The 18,020-nt window shown below is 41.0% G+C and overlaps 1 protein-coding gene across 1 annotated transcript in view; it reads right to left on the bottom strand.

The window, feature by feature from the left end:
- The window catches only part of frem2b (FRAS1 related extracellular matrix 2b), a 51,630-nt gene extending 33,610 nt beyond the window's left edge, over positions 1-18,020 (bottom strand). Inside the window, exons 1-2 of the mRNA XM_029445869.1 lie at positions 13,010-18,020; positions 11,877-11,966 (exon numbers count right to left, since the gene is read on the bottom strand). Coding sequence (XP_029301729.1) covers positions 11,877-11,966; positions 13,010-18,020 — 5,101 coding nt within the window. The remainder of the gene's footprint in view (positions 1-11,876; positions 11,967-13,009) is intronic.

Genomic DNA, 18,020 nt, shown 5'->3' with positions numbered 1-18,020 from the left:
GGGCTGTTAGTTGGTCCTTAGACTTTTAACCATGTTCATTTGAAATTCTACTGTGGTAGTAGGATTGCATTTGACATGTTTTGCTCCATGTTGCTTCCAGGAATAGAAATAAGAGACACAATTGTCATTTGAATTGAACAAATGGTGTTCTAAACAAGATACACATAATCTATCATCACAACTTGTCTTAACTCTATAAAATGAGTTGCCTCTGGGTTCCATAATATACCAGACCAGCATACTTTTTACCTCTCCAATGAAGGGAATAAGGGCTATGGTAATCCTGTTGAAGGAAAGAAAGCGGAGAGAGAGAGAGAGAGAGAGAGAGAGAGAGAGAGAGAGAGAGAGAGAGAGAGAGAGAGAGAGCGTGATATGGTCTAATCACCTTAAGCTTTGTATCAGCAGTATCTGAGTTGGCCTTGGCTTGAAAGTTTGGAACTGTTATGATTTTACAGGCCCTAACCCCTTTTCTAGCTACACAGCCTTTCAGGGAACTGGTCCGCCATACATTTGGCCGCTCCACAGGGTCCATTCCTGGCTGCTGTCGCCTCTGTGTCCGCACTGGTCACTCTGAGGTGACATTTGAGGGGCCTGAATAAAAAAGCCAAAGGCACTTCTGAACACAAGTGCTAGGTCAGAGAGCCATGCAAGGCTTAAAGCAAGCAAGGCTTTGCTCTCAGCAGGGAAAGTTCTTTGAGATTAACATATGAACCACAACTATAGAGGTGATTTAACTCTCTGCGCTCTCTACAAATTTGGAATATATCGTTTGAAATGACTTAAATTCTTAAACTTTCAATGATCATATCTATTCAGAAGGTGTTTAGAAATGCAATAACCGAGAGGTGTTTTCCATATTGCACCTCTGCTAACAATTATTAATTCCTGTTCATTTTTATGGGAACATAGTTATCTTGTTCTGTTGGCTGTGGTGAAATTACATTTCAATTTTGGAGGCTTTTTGGATCATATTCTTTTGTGTAGAAATAAATCACATAAATTTATTCTTCCCTTGTTTGGCATTATGCAGGCAAAACCTGACATTAAGATTGACAAACAATTAATGTAACAGAGTCAGTACAAAACGGTGATGGTTGGATGAGCACAGAAACTAAATAGCTCATGAGAGCAAGAGCACATTTTGAAAATGTTGCACCATTAACCAACATTCACAGACATCATTCAAGGTGAAGCACTTAACTAACTAGTTTCTGATTAAATTGTGCCTTATGTGATTTAGAAAAAAGTGCTTTAGTGTTCTTATAAAAGCTGCCCTCGACAGTACGATTGACATTAAAAGACCTTTTGATAAAAGCAGCGACATTCATCCTGTTCCCACACTTTCTGTTTTTGATTCCAAATTGCAGCATAAGGTTGTTGTGGAAACTGCTCCATGACTTTCTTCCTGGGACACAATGTAGGAGCCCCCTCGCCCGTGTGGAAAGGCAGTGAGGAATTCCCATACCCCTAATTTAAATGGGGCTCCTTTATTTGTGGCCCAGGAGAGAATTGTGTCAGAGGAAATACTGTACAGTGTTATTGTAGGGAAAGGTCACTCCTGTCCTGGGAGTCTGCTTCATGCTCTAGTGTCCTCACACACTCCCACAAATGACGTCATTTGTCATCCGCTACAGAAAACACTTTACACAAAACTCACACATTGGCTTGAGAGATGCATTCTTTGAAAGTTATTGAGGGACTTTCAAAATGAATTTGTTGAAAAATATGAATCAATGATGTACATTTGAAAAAGAAAACAGCAGACAGAAAAACAACTCAATACAGTGCCCTTTGGATATTTGCTAAGGTCACTATTTCTCCAAGTCTACAAATGACTGGAATCAAATACAGGCAAACATCCTGGGTCTTTAAGTATAATCCTATTAGCCTCGTCTGGAAATATTAGTTGAAACAAAATGTTTCCAGACACCTTAAGGATTAAAAAGCGGAAAACTCTTGAGGCACAACTCTGCAGAAGATCTGCTCTGTCGCGGGTTGCTGATTTCCAACTGGGGGCACAGCGTGTCCTGCCGAGCACCCAAGGTCAGGATTTATCCCTTATCATGGCTACATCATTAGGGCTGGAAAATATGGACTGTTCAGACATGGGTGGGCTCAAGTTAATCTAAAGTATTTCAGTTCTCAAACTTTTTAGTTAAGCTACAATCCTTAACAAAGATCTCAATTTATATTAAATCCATTTGGAAAGATTTAGAACAAATATTCACCTCTCCATTAAATATGGTGCATCTGAAAAATGTATAATATAATTCCAATGACATTCTCACAATGCCTTTTGTGATAAGTATTGCACCTGAAAACTGAAAAGATTAAAAGTCTATTTGCCTTTATCGCTCTACAAGCGAAGTTCATAAATCAATTAGCTGACCTTGAGTTTCGGAACCCTTCCAAAGAGGTATGAAAGTCGTTGCTGAGGGCTTTTCTTGTTTCGATTGTGTCGGTGAGGTCAGAAAAAGCATTCCTTGATTGCCCTTGAATGGCATTCCTGTCTGTCAAAGGAGAAAGCAGCCTTGACTGTCTTCATTAACAATCAGCCACACAGTTTAGAGAGCAAAAGCCTGAACTCTCAATAGCAGGGGTAAAGACAACAACAGGCTGAATTAAGCAGCTGCAGGGCTTTCTTCAGCATTCACTTGTAAAGGTCATTGTGGATTTATAATCAAGAGTCTCTCGGTCATTACCAGTCAATTATGTACACTATGAATGCCCTGAAAGCCAGGAGGCCGAAGTTGTTAAATTAGCTTTGGCAAATCTGTGACTCACTGAAAATGATAAAGTAAGACGCACAATGGTTTCCCCTGCAAAATCTATCTAAAACCACTTAAGCATTATATATTACCTCATTACAACACCTTTATGAATAAGTTGAAAGTTATATGTTACACACTTCCGGGGCTGAAGAGATGAGCTCATGACAAAAATCTGTCTCCATCCAAGGAGCTGAAAGGCTTGCATTGTTACACGTGCATGTGGTAAATATACGTCAACTCGCCAATGCTGCTGGTGACTGAATAGAAATGAACATAGGTAGGGAAATAATAGAGGGATACAAAGGGAATACAAGGGGGAGTGTGAAATGTGAGAGAAAACAAAGCAACGCAAGGATGCAGGATGAAAGGACTTCACAAAGAGAGGGGGACATGCTTTTTCTTGACCCTTGAATGCACAGTGTTTGCTCTCTTGTCAGATTGAATAATGGTGGACTGTTTGCTGAAAGCAGCAGTGTGAGGCCATAGAATATAAAACCCCATCCCAGTCCCACAGACTCATGAGCTCCATACTAATAGAGCATGTTTGTCGAGGCTGTTCTCAGGGCCTCCATTGGTTCCATTTATAACAACATGTTCCGGCTGCAATTCACAGTTGTTACTTGTAAATCCTCACATGCAGAAAGGCTTTAGCCTGAGAGGAAAATGCTCCCTGAAAAGCTAAAATGGTAATTCCTAAAGAAGTGCTAAATGACTCTCGGTTCTTTGTTTATGACTGGTGAAAAAGGAGCCTTTAAGTAGATCTGTGCAAAGCTGCATGTTAAAGATAAACAGGCTCGTCTGCTTCCATGAAAAGAGGAGAGAAAATGTCTAAGGATTTAATGTTCTTATTGTCTCCTTTTTGTAATATTGTAGTATTTCGCCCTGTATTTGAATAATTGTGAAATCAACTTCTGGATGTGTTGGAGCATGTGAAGGTTACACAAAAAACATGGTGCAAAGTCAGACGCACTCTGGTAGTTGTAGGGATGGATTCTGTGACTTTGTATGGTAGAGTAGTGGACATTCAGAAAGTTATTTGTGTACAGCATAACTCTCGCATCATTAACATGTAGTATATTATATTATATATATATTGTTTACTCTCATTTCGTCTTAAACATTTGAGTGCAATCTAATGCATTATACTGCATGAAGTTTGCCATCAAGAACAAGATGGAGAGAGCCTGCTAGTTGGCTTAGCAATTACCTTTACAAGTCAAAACAAAGCCCATCCATAAATAGCTTTATGATTAAGGCAAAGCTTTGCCAGTATGTTTACGTTTCGAAAATGATCTACACTGATGCAATGGTTGAAAAGAAAAATGTATTGTTATACATCACACACTGTAACTACTAAAATTATTAATATACAGTTTTCAACATGCAATATAATGCAGGCTTAATGCTGTAATAGTATAACATAGAGTATACTGATAAATATCCTACACTGCATTGAACTATTAAAGCCTGTACTGAATGCAAGGTTTTAAGACACATAACATGACAATCTTTCAATAACTAGAATCTTTATTGTGCCCAGAGGGAGATTTGGTTTGCAGCCAGGTCACAAATCATTTAAAAACCTGTCAGTTAAAAAACTAAATCAACAGCAGCAGTAGACATCTGTCACATCAACCTACTGTAATATCAACACTAAACCTACACCAGTTTACTAATATAGCAACAGTACTTTTAATTGGTGTACCATAGTCCCTGCAAGTCTGTTAGTAGGAAGTGTTACATCTAAGGCTTTATTGATCCCAAGAACGGCAGATGTAAATTAGCTCATTAGCTAACTCTAGCATACTCACACGAGGCAGAAGCTGAAATGTTGATTAATGTGCACTGTCCCTGGTACACCTCCAACTTGACAAATGGCATTATGTTATACACAAATATATGATTTTTACATCATCAAATGGCTATTCCTTGGCAGTTGGGATAAGCAACTAATGATGTTGTATCAGCAGTCATTATTCAAAAAATACAAAAGCAGCAACACAGTGTTATCTAAAGACGCCTGACAACAAATGGATTATATCTCCTGCTGTGCAAATACACCTCCAAAGATGCCAAATAAACAGTGTTAGTGCTTAATATAGATTGTCAGTCATAAAGTTAACACATTTATTTAATATAGCACAGGGAACAATGTTGAATATGATGACAGCATTAAAGAGCAGAAGAGCTCAGAAGTTGAAGCTCAATGATAGAGACAGGTAATCGTGTGATCGTTCCAAAATCTAACATTTTGAAAATAACCACAGAACTGCATCAAATGTGTCAGAAACTCAACTCAGCTTCAAAAAGCTACCATTCAGAGACCATGGGTGTTCAAAGATCTGAACCTTGTGTGAGGAGCACAACACCTGGTCCAGGGAGGAATGATGATGATTCTATTTCACAGACAACTATTGCATCTGAAGGACAAAAGTTTAATGTCAAAGGGGATAAAAATAAGTGCAGAAGTTTCATCGCTGCCTACAGCTATATCTGGAACATTTTAACTCATGCACATTGAATGCCCTTTACAAATAATCAACTCTCTTTAGAAGGTCAATTAAGTGTGAATATAAATCTGTTAGCTGACTATCCCAGCAGTTTAATAAGGCCCCTCCCTGTAATGAAACACAAAACTGTGTTTTGCATACTCATTGACCAGTGATAACCTTTAAAGTATTACAGAACAATGTTGTGGTAATTATAATAGCTCCTGTCAATTAAAGATGTAAGGAGCTACATGTGAGCGCTGTATCAGAATGCCCAGTGGTCTAGATCTGCACCCTGTGGCCTATCTTTGTTTCCCTCTTCCCATTTACTTGTTAATATGTAACTCTTCACTCCAAGCCCATGTCCTGGAAAACCAAGATAAGCCCAGGCATGGTCTAGTTAATTTCAGGCAGTAAGACATTCCTCACTATTCTTCATGGGGGAAGGGTTGATCTGAGCTCTGGACAGTTCCCTGGTTGTTCCAAACATGTTTTGTTTTTATGTTCATCAAAGCAAGAAAAGAAAAGATAAAAAAAAAAAAAAAGGTTACTCTGTATTTACCTTAGGCTAATCAAGTCATTGGAAAATATCTGAATAATTTATATTCTTTCTGTCTCTGTTGCTCTCCTATTTTCAAAAAGGGGACTTAACACTATGTGGACGAGGCTGAACACCCGCAGGGCTCACCTTCTACATTTGAGCCCTCACAAGTTGTCAACACAGGCGGTGTTTAGAGAGTGAACTGCACATCAGCACATTCATTCCTTCGCTACAGGCAGGAAGCCGCCTGAAGCCTTGCCCCCACCAATACTGGGACCAACAGAGCACTTCTATCTTTCATCTCTTCTGACTGCTCTCCCCTCCCATTTCTAAACTAGATGACTTCTCATATCCTGCCTATCAGGCTCCACTCATGGAGGATAGCAGGTGGTGGAGGTGGTGGTGAGAGGGTGCTTGATCCACAGACAGAATCCCTAAAGGATTTCATCAGCACCTTTTATGAGATGAGAGCCCTGTTACTCTCGAGACACACTCCAACCATGTTCACAGCGAGAATATGAAATGCAAACCTTCTCAAGAGAGTTTGCTTCAAACTGTATAACATTTTCAATTTCCCTCTACTGTATATATTCTCTTGGCATACTGAAATGCTGATTGTTTCACAATGAAAGAAGCTGTTTTTCTCCCTGGTCTACATCATAGCAGTCTAATCAAGAGAAATAACAGCTTGAAATCAAAGACAGAGCAGTTATCAATTAAACTGTAGTTGGTTCCTAGCATCTAGATGCAACATTTTAGCAGTGCCAGCTCCATCTTTGATTATGGGATCAGGCAGCTGGCCCCGAGATGGATAGATGGTGGGTGATTTGTGTGTGCGACTGTGTACGTGTGTGTGAATGTTTGTGCATAAAAAGTGTCTACAGTACCTTTCATTTGAGCTCTAATTGTGAAACCCAGGCTAAGCTGGAGAGAGTTGTCACACTACAGCCTCAGCCCAGCTGTCAGAGACTTATCGTGTAGCAGGACTGAGAGGAGAAGCTCCGGCCCACTGCTGGGATTCAGGGGCCAAAAACACATTATCCAGAGTGATTTTGTGAAATTTAACAAAAGCTCTGCTAGAGTGAAAAGAGACATGACTGACTCTCACAGTTCCTGCTGTTTTGGGGAATATCAAATTTGTCAAAACACGGTCTCATTAAATTGTTTGATATGTAATGGCCAAAAATCAAATGAGATACAAAGGGAACGCTCACACAAGAGAATGAGATTTAAAATGTGCTTTCATTGTAGATGTGAAAAGCTACCAACGGTTTCATTTTAGTTTTTATCTTCTCCTTTTGCCTGTGCTAGAAAGCTATATGTATTTAATATGTGTCTTCATCAGGTTCTCTGGAGTTGAAGAGACTCTTGACTGCAAGATCTTTCCACAAGAGAGGGATTTTCTACACACTCATTGCTTGAACAACCCCAGTTCTGCTAGACTAATATCCTCAGGCAGGTATGACGACACGTATCATCATCATCATCCAGGGAACAAGCCTGGGCCTGGGGTTTCTATACTTTTGGGAATTTGCCTTTTTCTTTGTTAACCTCGGCTCCACACGTCGACTATTGCAGCGTATTAAGACAGAGTAAGGGATCATCAAGCAGGGTTTCCCCTGTTTTCCAGAGGGAAAATGAGGGCACATCAGTGTAAATCGGTCTCAGAAGCTTTTGGCATATTCACCCAAATCCTAAGGGATATACAATAACTACCAGAGTGAAAGATATATAAGAGGCTGTTACTCTTCTAAATCAGTATCTATAATTAATACATTTAGGACTCTCTTTTATTCTGTCCCAGCACATCCGAAACAGTAAAATATGCCTTTCTTACTAACCACAGACTATTTAGCAGTAATCAGCCCTCAAGAGAAAAATAAACTGCAATGGAGAAAAAGAAGCACAACACTAACTTCTGATAGAATTCCAACACACTTGAGCCAGGGAAGCCCACGGAATAAGACAGGAAACCCTTCATTGGCTTATTCAAACGCATAATTCATAATATAAGAAAGAAAACTCTGATTGAAATGTTTTGGCTTACTTGCCTTGTAGAATGAGCCAATCATCGTTAGCTCACCATGAATGTTTCATCCCCTCACCGATGAGCATCGGGTCTTCAATTGTCTGGACAGTCACTGCAGCACTATCCACAATGCTGTTACTTTACTTCTCTGCTCTTTACACACACTTTAAAGGAACAATAAATGTACACCTCATTGTGTTGTGTTGAATAGATAAGACTTGTGCTGGGTAATAAACATTGCACATATAATTGCAAGGATATAAGGGACCAGTGAGACACGCAAATCCCACTCCATCTAAAACGATTAGCCTAAATCCTCTCAGTAATTCAGTTTTTCAGCTCCCACGTGAAGCAGCTGTTACCAAGGAATAGCTCCTCTAATAAACTTCCAGATGTTTTATCACAAAACACTTTTCCATAACAATAAAAACGCCCGAAAAATCTCTTTAAAACACAAGAACTCGACCAGCTATGTAATTTCCTGAATCTTATGCATATGATTCACACACTATACAGTCGGTCCCAAGGACACAGGAATGTTATGATCCCCAAGAAAAGTGTAGGGAAGACATTTTCATTAATAACAGGATAGAAAAACACAGAGAAACTGCAGAGTCATCACCTGCGCTGTGATGGGGATATTATAGCATACACAAAGTCTAGGCCTATATTACCCTCACAATTACATGTAAGTGCATGTTCCCCTTTACTTTTGTTTTGCTCTAGCACGCTATGGAGAGAAAGATAATCCCTCCTAACCTGGGATTAGACAGGAGGGGAGACAAGGGAGATTGATTCAAGTATGCACTCAGTGTCACAAGCGATTACACACCGATAACATGGAAGATGTAGAAGATGTACTCGGCAGATGTTATGGTTCGGAGGATTTATTAGGTTGAGGTTTCCACGGTGACCTGAATTTATCTTGCTACACGAGGCAGAAACAACAAACACAACGCGCTTGTTGAGGAGGGCGCTGCAGACATGCATTGGAAACTTGAAAGGAGAAACATTCTTCTCTGTTTCAGGGGTTGCCATGTAAGAAAAAAATGTTCATTCATCTATAAATCTGAATGAACAAATCTCACAAGTCAAATGGGAAACACAAGGGAAACTTTGAACATAGCTGTGGAGTTTGACCTTCAGGCGTAGCATATTTTATAGACTGAACAATCAATGATCTTTTGCTGCCTCTTTGTAGCTCAGTGAAAGAAAAAAATGAGATGGTAGTGAGTGCCTGGAATGAAAAACAAAGGCCACAGCAGTGTGTCTGTCAGTAGGAACATCCCTGATGCTGACTGACTGGCTGGAGGCAGACAGGGATTCTGCTCCACAAACAATTGCCTGGGAATGCCAGGGCTTGTCTGTGCTCAGGTAAGCTCACCTGAATGCACCCGAATCCTTAGGAGACAAGGGGAGGGCTGGAGTCCACCGAAACACAGCAAATAAGTGTCTTAGCCGAGTTAATTGAGTGAAACAACTTGAATCAAAGTTAATTTCTGCACCCAATATTTATATAGAACTGTGGCAAACAATGGACAAGAGTAGGTCGGGTCCAATATAGATTTAAATTTGGGTTCTGAACACAAGTTTAAATGACACATCAAGCAGAAGACACATCGCTGCCAAAAACAACTCTACTTAGCAGAGCCAAGGCAGTGCCCTGCACCAAGACAATCTATCTACCAGAGAAACTATGATCTCAGCTTCAACAGCTAAATATTATAGTATTATATAATATATAGTATTTGGATTGAGTCTAATGAATGTTTGGCACTTTCCATTCATTCTCCCATTGCAAAAAAAAACATGCCAGTAAATTAGTGCCCTGCCCTATAAAGAGTGCAAGTTGGATCCAGCACAAATCCTTTAACAATCAGTTGTGTGAGGCACTCATCTCATCTCTGATGAGAGGCAAACTGAAAGCAGGTAATGTCAGTGGTTCAACTGGTGCGGAGACTAGTTGTAACAACAGACCAACAGAAAACTAATCTACAGTAAGAGACAATTGATCAATTATAAGAAATATGGTGTTGTTACCATCTTCTAATGTGAAGATTTGCTGCTTTTCTCTGTTTAACATAATTGGAAATGAACTGAATATCTGTGTTTACTTGGACCTTTTCAATCAATTTGAAGGCCTTAATTTGCACTACATGGGAAAATGTAGAAATGTAATCAAGCTACAGCCCTGGTTTTAATCCTGTCTATTGGTATTGTATGTATGTACTGTAAATACAATGACCACCACCCTATGCGGAAACATTCAGTTGCAAATATTAACTCACAATCATTCATATAATCAAGACTGTGCACACATTCAAGGTTCGTCACAGCTGTTAGCAAAAGCTCTTGGAATCCCACTGAGCAGCTGCGACATGAAAAGTAACTTTTCACCCTAAGAAATTGCCAAGTGCAGTTGGTAAATTTCCCAATGAACTTCAAGTGAAGACGAGAATGTTTTCCGCTGCTGAACATGACATACTGCAGCTGTGTGCCGGTGTACATCGTTCAGCTCCTCTCCAACACGACTGTTCAAAGAGCTGGAGACTCTGTCTGGGGATTTAGGGCAGCCACCAGCACAGCTTAAATCTTATTAAAAAAAATGTTCACTGACTGCCTGACAAGCTGCAGTGCAGTATGTGTCGAATCCTTATGGATGGGTCATCCAACAAGACTCTTTATCAATTTGTCAAGCCATTTAGGTGTCAGTCTAAAGCAAAATTCCCATGTAATAGAATCACATTTTAGAGGTAGGTGATGTTTCTGACCCTTGCAATGTCATGTTTTGTTTTGTTTGAGCACCTAACTATGATTGAGGACAGAATAAGACATATGCTGTTTTGAATCAAAGTTGCCTTAGATTCACTTTTCCCAGTACTTCCTACAATCTTTCACATTACTTGTTAATTGCCACTTCTGGAAGATGAACTATTTGTGTGGGATACAAGTATGTCATCAAGCATCAAACAAGCAAGAAAGAGAAATAATGTGACAGAGGGAGAGAAGTCCAGAGAGATCCATGACAAATAATCCAATTGAGACAATAATAAAGGGACCAACTGAACCTCGCACAACAACAAAAGAGCTCTGCGTGGGCTTTGCATTTGCCAGGAGCTCAGGTAAAGCACTTCCATTCAGTATCACCTGCTGATAAGGAGTTGTCCCCTGTATTTTAGTCATCACTCATTAGTACCCTATCCACCTGTTGGCATTGATGTTAACCTGTCTATTATTCAACTGAAGCCACAGATTAGTCCAGAGTCGAGAGATGAGAAAATGTGCACAGGGGCCCACTGAGGTGCTTGTGGGAAAAGAGGGCCCATATTAGAGAGGTCCTTTGTGCTCACTCATCACAGCTGAAGGGTAGCAGAAAGGACACACAGTCAGGCACACTGCTGTTGCTAATCGGCAACACAAGAATGATTGCCTAAAACCATTCACTGACTACATATCTACAGTGGAAGGAAGGTCTTCGCTAATTGTTTAACTAATTACTTACTTGCTAAATCAATCATTATTTTTTAAATAAGGAAGGCCTTGCATGAAAATGGTGGGTGATAATGGGTGGAGTGGTATAAGATTGAGCTACCAAAGGTATACTGCATAGTAAGACTAACATCAATGTTCAGATAAAAGCATAGAATTTCTGACATACAGATGTTTTGGCAGAACTATTGGTTGAATAGAAATCAACAAAACTTGACAAAAACAAAAGTTATCTATAATTAGTATATTTTTCTTTCCTTCTCGTTCACGGCATGCATACTTGATCATTTTCCCATGGTAAAATAACACACAGTGTGAAGTTGTTATGGAAATCTCTACCATCTGTGCACACAGCTTTTGCTTAGTAATTCTGTTAAATGAGGCAAATTATGAAGCACACTCAAGCTTTTCCTTTTCCTTCTTAAAGAAATGTGTTTCTTAAAGTTAAACTTGAGACGGCATATACATTTTTTTAAATTGAGCTTTAAAAGTCATCAATTTTAATGCTTACCACAGAGTATAATTTCAAGAGGGCATGTTTAGGTAAAGTAACTTACCACTGTCCTCAATGGAGAAATAGAAGATGTCATTTGTAGCATTGTCGCCATCCCATAGAACATAGCATATGTTCATTTCGTCAATTTCAGCTGAAAAAGAGAAACATTTGCATAAATATCCATGATATCCTACTGAAAAAAGTTACAATTAGTTATTTGGCTGAAAAGACAAGTGGAAAAATACAGTATGTCTAATTGGTTCCTGAGAGAATATTTGTCAATACCTACTCCTGAGCCCTATAAGCAGCACAAAATGCCTGGTAACAGGGGCTGTATATCTTTGACACAGAACATAAAGAATAGATTGATTGTTAAGGGCTCCATCCTGATGTCTGGTGCTAGACAATGTTCTTTATAGCCCTGGATCTGAAAGATTGGGAAGTTAACAGGCCTTGATGCCTTCAATAATTGATGTCAAAATATTTTCCTTTAAAGGGACTGATGCTCCTGAATGCATAGCTGTGATTTTGAAATGCCCAGGAGATAGTGCCTTTATTTACTGTCTGTTTATTCTTGTGAGAACTGTTGAAATATTGAACAGGCCTCTTGGGAAAAGCATCTCACAGTGACTCAGTAAATAAAAGCAGGGAATACATGGATATTGACTATACACTCATGCTGCTGATATTAAGCAGTTACCAAGCTTTACCAAGAGACCCCTCCGGTCTGCTTGAAATATAACTGTTTTACTCATGTTTGCAAAGCCAGTGGTGTGATGTTAGTCAGGCTATCATGCCACCTATCTATCATCTATGTAATCCCCTGTCTTTCTGTTAGAAAATATGACTCTGGTAATGTAGAAATCACCATCAGTTCTCTCCCAAAGTGAAATACATTAGGCACTGTTTGAAAAATGCACTTCTCTAGTGAGATCTGTTCAGCCTAAGGCAGTGGCATACTTCATCTCTGTAAATAGGCAGTCTCTTGAGTGAAAACAAAAACCTTATGTTTGAACTCAGCATTTTTCAGGCTTCACAGGGGAGTATATTTAGCAGAGTGAGTAAATGTAAAGTGAGTTTGAGAGTGGGCTCAAGTGAATTATAAACTGTCATCAATGTGAGTTCTTGCGGAACATTACAAATCTATCAGAATGTCACAGGATTGCAAAACTGTTTGAAAAGCAGCTCCCTTACCTTGTGTGAAGGTGATGATGGTGGCATTTCCTTTGCTGAGGTTGATCAGGTAGCCGTGTTCTGGAGCGAGAGTAATCCTAAAGGTCACTGAATTCTGAATACTGTCTCTGTCCTCTGCTTTAAGGGTCTTACTGGTAATCACAAACCCCAGGTGACCAGTCTCCATAACCCGCAATGTTGGGGCACCCTTGTTCACCACAATCTGCGGTATCCCATTATCCACAGGGAGGACAGTAATCTTCATCATTTGGGGCTTTCGTGTCTCAAATACTGTGTCGGGGAAGATGTAGAAGTCTGTGTGAGTGCCATCAGTAACGGTGAAGGAGAAACTGTCATCAGCACTCTCTGTGCCATCATGCTTGTAGCTGATCATGTTCTCATTCAGGTCCTGCTTTGTGAAGGAGGTGACAGGCCGGGTGTTGTTGAAGAGCAGGCGACCATGAACTGGGACTTGAGTGACTGTGAACTTTAAGAAGCGATCAAAGGTGTCTCTGTCCTCCACTGTAAGCTCAAAAGGCGTGATGAGTTTGTTCTCTCCCTCAGTTACCACAAGGATTTTAATTGTCACCACAGGCTTTTTATTATCCACATCAGTGATGGAGATGCGGAAAGTGCGGAACACAGGGTTGTAGCCATCAGTCACTTCAAATTCAAAGCTATCCATTTTCACCTCATCGTCAGAAGTGTGGATGTAGTAGACTTTGTTGCCGGCCAGCTGGAGCTGTGTGAAGGATGAGATTGGCATCCCAGGTGTGTCTGTGCACTCGAGGTGTCCTCTCATTGGAGCTCTGGTGATTGTGAAAACCAAGTGTTCATCTGGGCTGTTGAGGTCACTGGTACTGAGCAGGTCTGTTGTCAGAGAAACCCTCCCACCCTCTTTAAGGGATACACCTTTACTGATAACATCTGGGAAAACCATGTCAAGGCCACCCACTGTAACATAGAAGTATCTGTCAATCAGAGGGTTGATGCCATCTGTCACATCAAATTTGATGAGGTCTCGAATCCCCTCTTGCCCGTCATGGATGTACACAATTAAACCCTGATCCACTTCATTCTGTGTAAAGTTCATTCCAACTGTGATATTTTGCAATGTCCCAGAAGGTGTTGCCCTCTGTAAATATCCCTGACCAGGCCCATAGCGAATAATATAAGTTAGTAGGTCATCCTCAGAGTCCACATCAGTAGCCTTTAAAATATTGCTGTTTATGACTCTCACGTCACCGATCTCAATTTCAAGGCCATCATTGATTGCCATCCTCGGGGTCTCGTCGTCCACAGGGATAATCATAACTATTACTTTTTTCTCTACACTGAACTTTCCGTCTGTGAGAACAATATAAAAGGTGTCCTCTGTGGTCTCTGAGTCATCATGCTCATACACAATGCTGGAGGCCTCCCTGATCTGATCCAAGGTGAAGTTAGTGACAGGGATAGTGCCAGTAGTGAGCTGATTGAGAATAAATCCATGCTTGGGAGGTTTGGTAATAATGAATGTGAGCTGATCCGATGGGAGATCTGCATCAGCACCATTCAGAATGGGAGTGTCGATGACTATGTTCATGCCCTCCATAACTACAAACTCTCTCATGTAAATCTCAGGCTTTTCATCATTAGAGGGTATTATGGAGATAGGGAAAAAGTGCCTTTCAGAGAAATTGATGCCATCAGAGCATCTGAACGTAAACCTGTCCTCCACTGGCTCGACTCCTTTGTGAATGCTTTGAACATAGTAAATGTGATTCTGTCTGATGTCCTTGATGGTGAAAGCACTAATAGCTGTCCCGGACCTGGATTTCTCTGAGCCTGGGGCAGGGGAGATATTTTCTACATACCCTGAAGTCGGCTGTACAATGATTGTACAAAGGAGGTCATCGTCAGAGGTGTCAGCATCATCAGCGCTTATATGAAGAATTTGAATGACATTCTTCTCTCCCTCAACAACAGTGAACACTGGCCCCACAAAGACCTCTGGAGCCTGGCTGTCCAGAGGAAGAATAGTCACATGCACTCGGACACCTGTAATCTTATTTCCTCCTACAGTCCACTCATCAGACATGTCCGTCAAAGTGAGATTGAAAAAGTCCTCCTTCGTGGTCAAGCCTATTTCCCCACTGGTATGAGCATAGACTACAAAACCGTTAATGATATCAGCTTGGGTGAATGTGCCAGATGGGACACCTTTCACCAGAAGTTCACCTAATGATGGTGGGTCCTCCACAATGAAGGTCAAACGGAGGTCATCCGTGTCCTCATCTCTTCCCTGAATTACATTACTTGTGATTTCTGTTGCTCCATTTTCCAGTACATCTATGAAGGAGCCAATTGTGCCAGCTGGGAGACTGATAGTTGGAGTCTCATCATCAATTGGTTTCACATGAATCTTTATAGTAATTGAAACAATATGGACGCCATCGCTGACATCTATTTGTATTGAATCAACGGTTGATTCATCGCCATTATGGATGTATGAAATTCTGTCATTTCTAATATCCTCTAAGCTGAAAGTGTCCCCTCTTGTCATGTCAGTGAATGTAAACTGGATCTGGCCATGCAGTGGAGGCTGAGTAATAGTGAAGGATATTTGCTTGCTGTCTGTGTCTGTGTCTGACGTGTCCAGCTCAGCACTTGTAATGATATGTGTGCCGCGTTCAAGCACAGTAAATCCAGAGTTGGTTATTTGAGGCGGCTTGTTGTCTACAGGCTTTAAAAATATAGTAAAAACTCCTTCTACAACATTTCCAGAAACATCCTCCACAGTGTACCGAAACTGCAAAACATGACTGATAATTCCAAGCTCAAGATCAGGTGGTTTGTATGCTATTTTGTGGTGGTTAATTTGTGCCTGAGTGAAAATTGTGACTTCTGTGTTTGGCTTTTCAGTTAATACCAGAGCTCCCAATACAACAGGGCTATTCTCATCAGTATCCGTCGGCGGCTGGATGATTGTGTATTTGAGATCTCGATCCTCTGAGTCCAGGTCAGTGTAACGGAGGAATTTCTTTCGGAAGTAAGTAAGCTGATACTCGTGCACAGTTACTTGCAGAGTTGTGGCAGGGTAGAGTTCAGGTGGGATGTCGTCAACAGGGATAATTTTGACAATGAACAAGCTCTCACCTGATTGGTTTGGTGGGTCATTGTCATCTTGAACTCTAAACACAAACTGATCCATGACTGTGCTGGCCCTGTGAGGCCCAGTGTGCTTGTAAAACAGTTTACCATCAGTTATATCCTGCTGCAGCCATTCAGTCACTACTTTCTCGTACAATTCATCCTCTGTATTAAACTTCCAGGTTGATGGGTCCTCTGGGGCCTCAGACTGACGCAGCAACACCTGCCCAATTATGGAAAAGGGAGGCTCTATTGTGAATTTTATAGAAGAATCCTCTGAGTCGATGTCTGCTGCACTTAGCATGAGTGAGGAGATTGGCAACAATTGGTTTTTGAACAAAACCAAACCAGTGTTGGCATTGATTATGGGAGGCTCATCATCAGTTGGCACAACAGTGATTGGAAACAAAAACTCCACCTCATTTGTGCCATCTGTCATTCTGAAAATAATATTATCACTGTATGTATCACTGCCATCATGCTGATAAACGACCACTCCAGCGTCAAGGTCAGCCGGGGTGAAAAATTTCCTCCTCAAGCCCAGAATAGTCAAATCTCCATGCCTCAGCCCATCAATAACAGTGATTTTGACTTTGTCTAAACTGTCCTCATCGCTGATTTCCAGACTCTGTGAACTGGACAGAGGCCTGGATTGACCCTCATACAATAACTGCCCAGTATTTCTAGTCACCACAGGGGCCAACGTGTTCATAGGCTTAACAACAATCATGAAAGCAAAAGGGTCTGACACAGCCCCCTCTGTGTCCACAACCTCAAACTCAATCTGGAAAATCCGCTCAGTGTTTGAATCCACAGCAGGGGGTTTATAGGCGATTTTCAAGTCTTTGAGGTCTCCTTGGTAAAATGAGGTTATTGGTAAATTCCTATCATCTGTGCTCACTATGTAGCCCTCCTCAAAAGACAGGGTGGAGGTGATGTTGAAAATTAATTCGTCAGGATTCGACTCAACATCCTCCGCAGCCAGCATATCCATGGTTATTGCTGTCATTACAAACTGGTCTACTTCCATCATCATCATTGCAACAAAACTGGGTTTAGGAGCTGTGTTCTCCTCTCCCTCTTTAATCCTGACCAAAATTTGGAAAAATTCCTGCTTGAGCAAATTGCCTTCCTTATCAAGTAACTCCACAAGCATTGGAATGTAATCTCTGCTTGGTGACTTCAAAGCAAAAGTATGCTGATAACGGATGTTCATTTGAATAAATTCATCACAGTCCAGCATTGTTCCAAGACTGTCTTCATCCACAAGTTTTCCGTACCTTGGCAGCACGCTGCCACTGGAGAGAGAGGCTATTTTGCACTGTTGTGCACTTTTATCATAGGTGAATTCTAAAATTCTTCTATCGATGGGGTTACTCGTGCCGAGCAGTTTCTCAACTGTGAGTGGCATATTTTTGGTTAGCACTTCCAGCTGTGTGAAAATGACTTCCACCTCCATCATAAAAGGTATTATAATGGTATCCGTTTGGGTGTCATACCTGAGTTGTAATCTCACTCTATCCCTCGGCGGACTCCTAGAGCCAAAGTGAGAATACTTCACGTCGTTGGGGCCAAATTCACACGGAAACTTTTTCGGAGACAGGTGTCCAGGCCTTTGAGACAAGGGATCATTGTCCAGCACCGTTATGCTGCATTTATCACCGGGCTGAACTTGGATAACCAAATCGTTGATGGGATCAATGAAGACTGATCTCCCGAAAGGCACGCGGATCCCATTATTGGCAACCAATATCGTGTCCTCTGACAGCTCGGACCTCAAGGCGTATGATAATCCATAGCTGTCAAAAACCTGCGCAACTGCATCACCTGTCAGAATCACCGCAAGCAGAACAAAAGCAGCGCCAGTCCCGTGCAGATGCGGGAAAATAATCCAAGCCAT

Source organism: Cottoperca gobio, chromosome 13 (assembly GCF_900634415.1).
Source record: "Cottoperca gobio chromosome 13, fCotGob3.1, whole genome shotgun sequence".
In the NCBI taxonomy this organism is placed as follows: domain Eukaryota; kingdom Metazoa; phylum Chordata; class Actinopteri; order Perciformes; family Bovichtidae; genus Cottoperca; species Cottoperca gobio.
Note: the sequence above shows the minus strand (reverse complement) of the source record. Positions and strands in the feature narration are given on the sequence as shown.